Genomic DNA, 13,366 nt, shown 5'->3' on the forward strand with positions numbered 1-13,366 from the left:
AATGCTAAAAATGCTGCAAATCACTGCAAAAACCACCTCTCACTCCACTACTGCAGTCGTCTCAGCTCATGTTGTGTTTCAAACACATTTCCCAAAAAAAAGGATCTAAATCAAACCAAAGGAACAGTTTCCACCTGTGGTCTAAATCTGGCCTCACAGGAAGTGACGTAAGCACAGAGCGGCTAAAAGGAAATGACATCAGCAGAGCTGCTGGCGAAGCGCGAAGCTCCGTTGGCTGAAATTTCCACATCTGATAGTAATCAGGACTCGGAGCTGGACGGCAGCTTCGGCTGAAAATGTAAATGTATCTTCCACACATGCACACGCACACTCTGCTTTAAATAAGCAGCACGGTGGGGTTGTGTTTCAGTGTGTGTGTGTGTGTGTGTGTGTGTGTGTGTGTGTGTGTGTGTGGTCTGTAAGTGTGTGTAAGTGTGTTGTTTGTGTTTGAGCACACAGATAGACCAAATATATATCTACTGTGGGAAAAATGGCATGAAATCTATCTGAATGTCTTCTGAAATGAAACTATATCATGCAGGACGTGACTTTAACCCTTTGAATCCTGGAACTAACCTCAGACGTTTTTCACAAAAATTTAAATCTTTGAACCCTGAACAAAACGAGCAAAGTGATGTTTTTCAAAACTATGGCAAAAAGGCAATGAGCAGCTAAGTAATAAATGCTTCACACATTGCAAGATAGTAAATTTAGAAAATATTTCTAATATGCGATGTCTAGGGACAAAGCAAAAGCAAGGGAAAACCATATTTATAACTCTAATAATTACGTTATAAAATTATTTAAATTTTTCTGTACTTTTGCAGGTTGTTTCCTTATTGGGTCTTAACTTTTTTTTTTATCTTTTCTTTTCTTTAAACTTTATTTCATTTTTAAAGAATAATTTTCAAGCTATTTTTTGTGCTTTTTCCACATTTCCTTCTCTATAATTTTTGGGCCATTACTATTTTAAAATCTTTTTTTCTTTAATTTTTTTTTTTTTTTTAACTAATTTTCAATGAATTTTGTTGTGTTTTTAACACATTTCTTGCTCATTTTTGTGTCATTCATTTTTTTTCTTTTTCTTTTTTGCTCATTGCCTTCTTCCTCTAATTTCCTCAGGTTTCAAAAAGTTAATGGCTGCCTGCAGAAAACAGTGCATAATCTGGATTTATTTTCAAATATTAGGACATTATTTTGGGGCAAAACCCGACGCAGGATTTTAGGACACCAACCTTTCATCATCATCTGCCTGTAAACCCACAGTTCAGCCGTCAGCCGCTTTGCTCGAGGCTATTTTAACAAAAGCAAATGATCAGACGAGGCGATGGCAGGTTACTCATTCACAGACACGGTTTAGTAACTGTAAATGGGTTTTCTATATTCCAGGCCTCTCCACCTCTCCGTTACGAGCTGAGAGTTTGCGAAAGTGGAGCGGCAGCTGGCTGTTTCAGTCTGTCAGTGAGCCGCCAGCAGACACGGCGACTTATCAAAATAAACCCAGCGAGTCACGAGACTGTTCCAGCTCCGAACTCACCGAGCCGGCCGATGAGAGCTGGAATTTAAGTTATGGTTGCAGTTTAACTGACTGCTGTCGGTGTAAAAGCACGAGGGGAGAACTGGTTCACTGACGGAAGTTTGTCCGACTCCGCCGCGATAGGTGGAGTTTGGCTCCATTTTAGCAAATTTCTACTGGACCTTCTTCTGGTTGTAAAGTAGAAAAAAACAGCAGTGCACACGACTGCAAAAATATGTCTGACCGCATAAAAAAGGTGCACGGTAGAGGCGAAAATCAGAAAAGAGAGATACCGGCAGCACTCATAAGACTTTGTTTATTTGGGGCAATCGTGGAAACAAACGCGTCTCAGGTACCGGAGGTGGCTCGACACATGAAACGTGTTCGGAGTCCTGGTGGTCCACTTGATCTACTACATCACAGACCCAAAAACTGTTTAACTCCTTCAGCTGACGCGACATGAAGTCTCGTCTGTCCAAAAACGTGTGGTTCTCTCTAGCACTCACCATGGTGATACCTTTGTTTGGTGTCTTCCCTTCTTTTGTTTTGTTTTTTTTTTCAAATTTATATTATTCAACCTCCGGGCAGAGCGCCTCGGCCAGTTCAGGTCTGGTTGGATCGATACATGAAGGAGTGAATCGACCTCCAAACACATTTTCTACAGAGTTTGAGAAATCTGACAGTACGATTTCAGTCGGACTGATATGTTTACACGTATTTTACCAAAATAATTCGACTTTTTCTAACATCACGTAAACGTACTGAGCGAGGAGCTTTTCGTGTAACTCTGAAGTGAGACTGAACGCAGCCTCGGAGCTGAAAATTGAGACAAAATATCCAGTAGAGGAACTTCCTGCGATCAGTCATAAGTCATAAAATATATATACAGTATTTTATATATACAAATATTAAATATGAGACACAAAAGGTTTCTGGGTACGAAAGAAAAGTTCTTGATTTGAGAGACCTGTGTGTGTGTGTGTGTGTGTGTGTGTGTGTGTGTGTGTGTGTGTGTGTGTGTGTGTGTGTGTGTGTGTGTGTGTGTAAGGGCGAGGGGGAGTTAAGAGCAAATTATTAATGGGGGGGCAGACAAAAAAAAAGAACAGCGTGTGATAGAAAAATGAGAGAAAGTGAATGTCAGTGTGTTTGTATGAGAGAGGGACAGTATCAGGGTACAGAACAACTCAGAGATTCCTGTGTGTGTGTGTGTGTGTGTGTGTGTGTGTGTGTGTGTGTGTGTGTGTGTGTGTGTGTGTGTGTATACAGTCTTTAGCTGCTGTGATTGCAACCAGCTGTGCTGTCGACTGGTGGCCTCACTCGTCTCCTCTGCAGATTCCACTGAAGCACACACACACACACACACACACACACACACACACACACACACACACACACACACACACACACACACACACACACACACACACAACACAAGCGCACATGCACGCATGCACACACACACATACTTACAGGCTAAATTCAATGTTCAACTATGGAGAGCTAATGCTAAACTACAGTAGTTCTGAGGCTACCCAAATCTACAGTTTTACAGTTTGTTTTTTTTTACCACAAAATAAAAACATCTATTTATGTCTTATCTGATATTCAATCTTTAGACTTTTAGCTGCTTTAAAGTACCAAGTACAACTCAACTAACCGCCTTAATAATGAAGAAAATGTTACATATAAGACAGACCAGACACAACACCCTTGAAACCAACACATTAAGGTCCTATTAAAAACTCTTATAACTGTAAAACAAGCTACAATTTCTTTCATCACCAAACGTTAGAAAAGCTCACAGCTAAGGAGTTAAAAAAGTACACACAGGTTCAGTGTTGCCCTGAGAATAAATCTCTTAAAGACACAAATATAAAAGCTGAAAAGAGAGACAGAGGACAGAGCCGTTTGGTGGATGTTGGTTAAACTCATTAATTCTCCTCATTTAATTCTCTCTGAAGTCTGCAGGGGTGCTTTCAGGAATTTTCGGGGCCCCCTGACAGGTTATGACACTGGGGCCCCTCGCTCTGATGCATTTGATTTCATGCATTAGCCCGTCACCTCACCTTTCTCTGCCCTTTTTCCCCCGCAGGGACTTTTCTGGGAACATAAGAAGTGTTTGAGGGAGTCGAGAACTTTACCTGCGCTTCTCCCACATAGTTCCTGTGACTGTGACATAAACTCTTCATATTTCCTCCCACACACACCGTCTTATAACACGCAGATGACGCTGAGGCCTGAGTATGATCTGCATTACCAAACAAACCTCAGTAATGCAAACAAACCTTTCTAATGCCATCGAGGGCACTGTGTTTCCAAAAACAAAAACGTTTTCTGGAAGGTGACAGCTGTCAACGTTTTTGTCCAGACGTCCGGACAGATATCAGACAGGAACATAGAGGACACTTTTTTCAACGAGGACAAAGACGACAGTGAGCAGGAAAGAGACAAAATCCAGACACTGGAAGCATCCGATGGTTCACGACCAGTTACTGGACGTGGTATCAAATAATTGATTTAAAAGGTGTCTGTAGTTTGGGTCTTTAAATTGACTCTCCATGAAAAACTAAACTCAGTCAAGTAAAAGTTCAGTGTGTAAGATTTAGGGGGATTTAATGGTATCTAGTGGTAATGACTGCACGTAACAACATGCTGAAACTAAAAGTGCTTTCACTGGGAGCCCAATTTTACTGCAGAGATCTCCAAAATAAACCGTCCAGTGAAGTTATTAAAATTAGCATATTTCAGGTGTGTTTTAATTATTTTAAACCAAAAAAATAATCAGAATATATGTACAATTATTGTGCGTTGTAAGGCACAAAGTTTACACTACATTACAGCTCTGTTTGTAATTGTTGTTTAAATTTAAATAACCTTTAAATGTCCACTTATAGCTACATTTTATGTACCATAGTTAGTTAATAAACATGCTGAGAATCATTTTTGTTCAAAGCTTTGACATCAGAGTGTTTTTGTGAACCAGAAGCAAAATCTTTTTTTTGTATATGTGTTTATGTATTTATTTGTAAATTACCTGCGATGGCCTGAACCAGTGATTGAAATATTATTTAACCCATTGTTGTATCGGAGACTGTTGTCAGAGACTCATAGCCCTTCCCTTCGCTTTACCGCCGCCCACTTCACCAAAACTCTCCTCTAATTTTCCCTCTTTTGGAGCTTCTGGCCCAAAAATGAAAAAAAAAAGCGCCCTGTCAGAGTGGAGATTGGGCAGCTGTGATGAATTGATTGGATAATTTCGACCATACGGGAGCATTCACATGTGATTAAAGTAACGAGACGGCATTTGTCAAAGGTTACTGTGGTTAATGTGTGCAGAAAGCACAAGGCTGCCTTTGTCGCCGCCTTGTTTCGGAGAAAGTGCTGGGTCAGGTTTGTTCATTAGCCCAAAATACAAAGCGAGACAACAATGCCGTTTGTCCTGCGTGTTGCTTTGTTTTCTGCCCCGCACAGAAGACTTTCAGACTCAGTCTGGGGTCAGCAGGAACAGAGCTGCTTTGTTTGCTAATTAGCTGGCTGTGTAAAGCAGGACAGTGTGGAATAAATTTCTCAGAATATGAAAGCACCATTCTCACATTAGTACTCACTTTTACTGCTGCCGACACTTTTATTTCAGTTGTTATACCCCCAGACAAAAAAACCTGAGAAAGTCATAGTTTTGCTTAATTAAACCTGAACTATAGTGTTGTCATATCATAAGTGAGTTTTAAGGGTTTTAGAAGGCAGAGACAGACACAGACAGAGCCATTTCAGAAAAGATGGACAAACGACATATCTTCTTCTCCAGTTTGGAGAATTCGTTTTGCTTCTTTGGCGAATGCAATTCGAAATATCCGTCTGCACTGTACCAAAACCCCAGAGGAGCTGCAGCGGTTAAATGCTGACAAAATAATCGTTTTTAAATCATTTGAGGCAATTTATCAGACTTTAAGCGGCTCCTTCTAGAGACCGAAAGGCTTCACACATGCAGGACACATATGCAGAAATGAGGTCTGTGTCTGTTTAACGTGGTGCTGCAAGTTTGTTTTAGTGAAAAAAAAGTGGAAAATGAAATGAAAAAGATGGTTGATAGATTTCGATTTTGGGCCACTTCTTGTTCAGTGCTCGGGTTCGTTATTTACGAGACGAAAAATGAACACAAAAACTAGAATTATTACATGTTTTGTGACCTTGACCTTTTGACCGTCAACCACCAAATTCTAAAGAGTTCATTTTTGAGTCCAGGCTAATGTTTGTTACACATTTGAATAAATTCCCTCAAGATTTTGTTACGATATTACATTCACAAGAATGAGACAGATGAAATCTCGGTGAATCTCGTAATCGAATCAGTTCATTGTTGAGTAAAAGTGGACACTTCTGCCAAATTTGAGGAAATCCCCTCAAGGACTCCATGAGTTATTGCATTCATGAAAATGGGCTGGATGGATGGATGTACGGATGTACACACACACACACACACGCGCACACACACACACACACACACTTGTTTTGTGCTGTATATTTCCATGTTATTCACAAAGAAAATCACAAAAAAAGGATGTGCATCCCAAGCCAATCACACCTTTGATACTGCGCCAAAGATGCAAATTTCCCCTTTGAGTTATAAAACAGATAAAAATCTTCAAAAACATGTTTCAGCTTGCAGAAAGAGACACTTAAAAAGTCCCAAAAGTAAATGCAACAAAGGCCAAAAATGTGGAGAAATGTGACCAAACTGACAGAGATGATCAGCATTTTTAGATTGACTGCGGCTTTCTCTCCAAAGCTCCGTCCGGTCTCGCAGCTTGGACGACACGGACGCCATCAGAGCCGAGCCAGGACCCGTTAGCTCCCGCCAAACTCCCAGCGAGGCCACCGCTGGAACACCAGCTTCTAAAACCAGCATCAAACCAAACAGACTCAAACTCTAATCCCTCTCACTTGGCGACCTTGTTGTTCTTGGCCGCCAAACAAGGAGCTCCGTTCAGCACCGTTCATTTTCAACAACCAAATCTCTCAACTTGTTTGTTTTTTTTATCACCTGAGCTTTTCATCACCTGGTCAACACTGTAGCCGTGGAAACAACAGACACAAGCTGTCCTCCAACAATACTTTAAACCTCCTGAAAACACGGTGGAACGGTGAAAGTTTATTCACATTTTTGAGCTGTTTTCTCTGATTTGCTTCCCGAGAACAGAACAAAACTGTGTTTTAATACCTGTGTCTATGTACCTGTGTTCCTTTACACACCTGGAAACACTTCAAAATGCAGCCGTCTGCAGAAATACTCTGTTAATGTGGAGGAATTAGAGGCAACTCTTTCAAAATAAGCATTCTTTGGAAACACCTGCACAAAACGATCCAAGCAAAACTATTAACTCTTAGATGTGAGGTTATATAAGGAGCTCTATTTTTGGAATACTGTTTAATGATCTTTTTCTTTGGAATAAAAAACTTAAAAAGCGGCTAAGACTTTTTGTTTTTTGCTCATGCTAAGAGAAATGAATGTACCATGTTGCAAAGAATAGAAGCATCTGAAATGACTGTTGGCGACCTTCATGGCTGAACCACAAAGGCTGAAAATACAGATCTGATGCAACAGACTGAAATGTTATTTCTTTTTATATGGACAGAGAATTTGTTGTTTTAATAAGAGTTAAGAGAAAAAAGGATCATTAGAGAAACATGTTTTTTAAGTAAAAACCTTCGCCAGGCCTTAAAACTTAAACACAACTGTGTATAGAAAGAACGTACAGAGACAGTTCACCCCAGAAATGTTGGACGTGGTTACACAGACATGAATAATCCATTTATGAGGCTTATCATTGTTATGATCATATTCGGGAGGGGGTGGGGTGTCCAGGGATGTTTTTTTTTTTTTTTTGGATGAACAAGCTGTTGCAATACTTTTTAAAAAATGCACTTCAGCACCTTATTTACTCTAAACCTGTTGAAACCTGAGTAAAACTGAGCTTAGATTCTTTCAAAAACATGGAAAGAAGAACTGAGCAGCGAAGGAAGAAATTACCCGCAAATTACTGAAAAAAGAAAAGATATCAATGTTAAAAAAGGGGGAAATTAAATGAAACAAGGAAATGGCCTGAAAAAAATGCAAAACGTTAAAACAAAAAAAATCGTAAAATAATTTTAAAGTTATAATAATTAGAATTGTCTGCACTTTTATCCTTAGTTTTTTGATCATTTTCTTGGAATTTTGTCTCTTGTTTTAAGCAAATTTTCTTGTCACATTTCGCTAATATCTTGCAATTTGCAGGATACTTTCTTGCAAAGTTGTGCCCTTTTCCCTTTTTTGACAGAAATCAAACTAGTTTCTTCAGATCAAAAAGTTTGAAATGCTTGTGAAAGGTGTCTGAATGCAGCACAGAAAAACTGATGTCGATCCAGGTTTCAAAAGGTTAAACACTTTTTCTTTCTTTCCAGAATAATTATGAATTTTGATGTTAAATATTAGTAAAAACAGAATACTTTATGACTGTTGTAATTAAAAGTTTATTGACTAGATTTGGAAAAACAGTTAAATTTATCAATTTAGGTTCAGTTATCAGATTTAGTTCAGTAAAAAGAAGACAGTTCCTACATGATTATCCTGAGAAACCAGGTCACGATTTAATGCAAGAGATTTTATTTGATTTTAGTTAACTTTATTTTATTTAATTTATTTCTTTATTTGGTGCTTTGAGCACCAAAAGCCGAGTGCCATCTTGTTCCACTATATTAAAGAAAAAGCAGACATATCCACAAACAACATCTCCAAAACGTGGCAACTCACATCAAAACTATCTAGACTGATGAAAAAATATGTCATTTTGATTTTGGGGTGAACTGTCCCTTTAAAATGATATATTTTTCTACATTTTTTTATAAAAGAAAATTTGTTTTTTCTGTGCCAAAGCTACGAAAAAAATGTCACTTTGATCTATGTTGCATTCATGCTGCAATCTCTGAAAGTCAAAAAGCAGTCTGACGGGTTCATGTTTTTGTTGTGGATAACCTGCTGTGTCTGAGCGTGTCTCCTGTGCGCCGTTCACAGTCACACATACCTTTCAATCAAGTTCACACGTGAGTTTCACAGCAGAGAACCTCAAACTAACCTTCCACTGTAATAAATCACAGACAGAGAGCCAAACTGGTTTTGACAGGAGATCCACAGGGATCATCACTGTGCACGGATCGCTCAAGTCTCCTTTCGCATCCCTGTTTCCCAACATCATCTGAGCGAATCGCCTCCTCTTATCTGCCCGCGTCTAGACGGTTATCTGTTATGTAACGATTGAGTAACTTCAGCCGCTCTCGGGGAATTTGTTTTTAAAGAAGGCAGCGTACCCTGAGCTGTCAGCCGGAGCGCTGATTCTGCAGATACAGAACAGTTTGTTTTGGGGTTATGATGTTAAAATATCTTTTTATTCTCTGGGTTTGCAAAATCAGATCCAGAAGCAACAACATACTTATCAGAATTATTTATCTGCATGACATTTGACATTAAATCAAGGTTATGAAATTTAATTCGATCAATTTTTTTTTCCCTGGTTTTCTGTATTTTTCTCCATTTACTCTTGTTTATCTTTTTTCTGCATCTTAAGTTTAAATAAAATGGGAATATCTAAGTGGACAGCAGTGTAAAACTCAAACTCACATTTTTACTGATACACTTCATATCACCTCATCTTCACTGGCAAGTTTTGCAGATGCTTCTGTTTTAGGCTTTAACTGCACCTGCTGCCTTAGGAAGCTGATACAATATTTGTGTCGAACTGTGAATAAAGGTCATCAAGTATATTCCTTTTTTCTTTTTCTTTCATTTTGTAAAATTTTTACTCTTACTTTTTATTTATATTTTGAAACTTGTTACTTTAATTTTAATGTGTATTATTTGATTTGTTTGTTGTCTAATTCTGTTCTCATTTTCCCATTACATTATATATTTTTTTGTTTTTTTTTCTTACTCCCACAATACATAAGATATTCAAAAAAAAAAAAATTAAATATATGAATGAATAAAATGATCTGAACTCCCATTACACGATGTTGTAAAAGCAACTTCTGCTTCATGATCTTTTTTCTTTCCAAAAATCAAATTGCATGTTTGGTCATTGAGTGCTTTCCAGGCTCAACCAGACTAAAAAAAAAACATTTTGGGAAAAGTGTGAGGCCAAAATGTCAAAAACAGCAGCAGTGAAAAGTCTCCAGTGTTAAAAATCATCTCTGATGGCTGAGTTTGTCCAGATATATCTCAACAGTGAAAAACATCAGTGCAAACGTCTTTGGGGTGCAGCTTAGCTTAGAAACTTACGTAGATGTGTCTCTGCTGGTAGCGCAGGAAGAGGTTGTGCATGATGGCGCCATCATGGAGGTCCTCGAGCGTCGCCATGTCCTCCACCCCTCTGATGCTGCTGTGGTGCATCGGCTGCACCTTCTGCCGGGTGAGCGCATTCTGCTTGTAGGTGTAAACCTGGATCAGAAAAACATGGAAACACATCAAAATTTGAAGCATGCATTAAAATACACTCTCTAACATTCGCTAACAGGCCACAGCGGAGTCAGAGAGGCGAAGGAGTTAACTGCACTCGTTTCCTTAAAGAGCAATAAAACCACCACATGGGAAGAAGCCAGTACGTGATTAATACACCTGTTCAACAACCATACACATGAAAACATGGAGAAAAGTGATATTTCAGTCTGCTAACTGAAATATCCAACCTAATCAGAAATCGATTCAAATCTGGAAATCAGTGGCGGTGCCGGTCTGACTTTTCATACTGAAACTGTTCAGCTGGTCGAACTCAAACCTGCAGAAGCTCCGAGAGAAGAAATGAAGCAACTTATCTTCCCTAAAATTCAACTTAGTAAACTACCAGAATGGATTTCGCCCAGTTTTTTCACCAATTCTCTTATCGGAGATGAACTATGAGGAAAGATTACATTGCAAACATTCAACTGTTGCAGTAATAATGGTGGATGATAGAAAACAGCCGGGAAAAGAACCTGGAGCATTAAGACAAACAGCCACTTTCTGTGCTTTTTTTGTAATCTCAACATTTCCAAATATTTTGGATTCAAAATGATAAGAAGCAGCTCCTTTTTTTGCAAATTGATCCTAATATTGAGCATAAGTTCAGGTGTTTTTTTCATCCTGCAACGCTCTTCCTCGGAGGAAGACGGCGTGATATACAGCTTGGGGGTGAAACTCTGACAGGAATCATAAAGTCAGGCACTTGACCTGCAGATGCTGACAGCTCCTCCGTCTGACTGACTGCTCCGACAGTTTAACCGTGTGATTTACAGCACAGAACATCCTGACTGACAGAGTCTGTCTCATGTTACTGCAGGAGCGTAAAGTTTTGAAGAAAGCCTGCAGGTTAGAGACTCTCTTCACACATTTATTCCAGGAATGTTTGCCGAATACTAGGAAGAAATATTATTAAAAAAGGGTCATAATAAGTCACTGCTTGACATGTAAACCAGAGTGAAGCCAGGAGGAGGTGAAATAAAGCTGCAGTCAGTGCTGGAAGAGGAACTAAAATCTTGTACTTGCTAAATAAAACGAGCAGTAAATCTTGACTACAGAAACCACGCATCAGCAGTTAAATGCTCTGCAGTGTCCAAAGTAAATATGCAGATCTAAAGAGGATTGGAGTGAAATATCTCCTCTTCAGTTTGGGGGATTTGCATGCTTTTAGGTCATTTAAAGAAGGAAATCAAGTACAGAGGAGAAAAATAAGTAACATGAAGGAAACTAGAATTGCAAGTTTTTCTTACAGTTTACATTTATGTCTGTGTGTCATCCATGTTGACCTTTGACCTTTTGGATAAATGTCAGAACTTCCTCATTATATCCTATTAGATATATGTATGACAATTTGATAATTAATATATTCATATTGATAATTCAATTTCATAATTTCTGCATTAATTCTTATGCCAAAAAACATGTTTTTTCAAGGTCACATTGATCTTTGACTTTTAACCACCAAATTCTAATCATTCTTGAGTCCAAGTGTGCGTTTGTGCCAAATTTAAGGAAACGCCTTTGCAGCCTTCTTGAGATATCGAGTTTATGAGAATGAGACATAATTAACTGGAGTGACCTTTAAACACCGAATTTGTGGACGTTTGTCCAATTTGAATAAAATTCCCTCAAGGCCTTCTTAAGATATCATATTCTTTAGAATGAGACAGAAGCAAGGCCACGGTCACCTTGACCTCTGACAACCAAACCTATATCAATTCATCCTTCAGTCAAAGTGGATGTTTGTGCCAAATTTAAACAAATTCCACGAGGGCCTTCTTCATAAGAATGGGACGTACAGTTGGACGAATAACCCAAAAAAAAAACATAATGTCCCCCAGCTGGTGCAGAGGTAGAGAAAGCAGACGCAAAGACGTAAGAACAGAAGGGATGAAGTAAGGAACTGAGAGGGGAAAAAAAGGAGAAAATGTAGAAATAAAGAAAAACTCGAAAAAACAGAAAGAAAGAAAATCAAATTTTAAATCTTCTTAATCTAAAGGTCAAACAGTGATTGTGTCTTTGAGCTGAAACATGTCGTGTGTTTCTCAGATTCCCTGAACACAGCAGCTGCTGTTTACTGTGCTTTTGTCTCGCTGAATAAAATCAGATTCTTATTTATGTTGCGTCTTGTATGCTGGTTTGTATCTGTCTATCTGCCATCGACTGTAGTCGTTTATTGTTGTCAGGTCCACTTGGGACTCAGATCTGGATCTCTACATTACTACATTACAAATGTGACAAATGCAGTGGAGTGAAAAGTGCAAAATTTCCCTTAAATTATTAAGAATACATAAGTACACAAGTACAGCCCTTGAGTAGAGTACGTACTTCACTCCTCTGGCTGGTTTTGTCTGTATTCATTTATGTCCTGCGGGCAGAACATCTACCTTTCCTCTCCTAGCTCATATTTCATGTCTCCTTCCACACAGGTGACATGTGGCAGATAGTGGAGGTGAATGTGACCCTGGGCTGGTGAATAAAACCACGTCAGGAGCTGGACGACGGTTTCAGCACACGGCTGCTTATCGTGTGCGTCTGAGGACGAGGCTGAACAGCTGTTAAAGACAAAACTGTGCGGCATTTGTCCTCCAATGACAAGTCAAAAGCGGTGAGAACTGATTCAAAGCAATCATTCTCAAATCATTTCAGCGTGATAGGTCCATATTATGTCTGTCGTTTTTCATGTTGTACTCCAGCAGTAAGTGTTTCAAGGTTTGCCTTCATCCGTCTGTAAAGACTAAAGAGCTAAAACGACAGTCAAAACATCTTACCACAGTCTCAACTTTCACGTCATTATAAAATAGAAGGACACTTTATCTTAAGAAACGTCTGTAATGGTTCAAGTGTGTGACTCCGCACACCCGCAAACACAGTTTACATCCATGTGTGTGAAAACGTGGCTGCTTCACACACAAACGATCTATGACCTCCTAAAGTCAAAGTGTCAAAGTGGACGTTTGTGTCAAAGTTGACAAAAATCCCTCAAGGCGTTCTTAAGATATCATGTTCACAAGAATGAGATGGATGCAAGTTCACAGTGACCTCTGACCTATGACCACCAAAATCGAATCAGTTCATTCTGGAGTCCAAATGCCGTTGGTGCCAAAATTGAAAAAAAAAATGTCCTTAAGATATTGTATTCACAAAAATGTCACAGATGAGGACACAGTGACCTTGACCTTTGACAAAGTCTAATCAGATCATCCTCAAGTCCAAGTGAACATTTGTGCCAAATTTGAAGAAATTATCTTGAGTTATTCACAAATATGGGGCGTACGAGAAGGAGACAGATCAGGACACAACGACTTTGACTTTTGACCTAT

The 13,366-nt window shown here is 39.0% G+C and overlaps 1 protein-coding gene across 1 annotated transcript in view; it reads right to left on the minus strand.

Annotated features, from left to right (window-relative positions):
• The window catches only part of myo10 (myosin X), a 161,579-nt gene that overhangs the window by 93,657 nt on the left and 54,556 nt on the right, over positions 1-13,366 (minus strand). The window contains exon 3 of the mRNA XM_088085923.1: positions 9,828-9,986. Within this exon, the coding sequence (XP_087942049.1) occupies positions 9,828-9,986 (159 nt within the window). The remainder of the gene's footprint in view (positions 1-9,827; positions 9,987-13,366) is intronic.

The sequence above is a fragment of the Plectropomus leopardus genome, chromosome 12 (genome assembly GCF_026936395.1).
Source record: "Plectropomus leopardus strain MGB_pleo_1.0 chromosome 12, ASM2693639v1, whole genome shotgun sequence".
Taxonomy (NCBI): Eukaryota; Metazoa; Chordata; class Actinopteri; order Perciformes; family Serranidae; genus Plectropomus; species Plectropomus leopardus.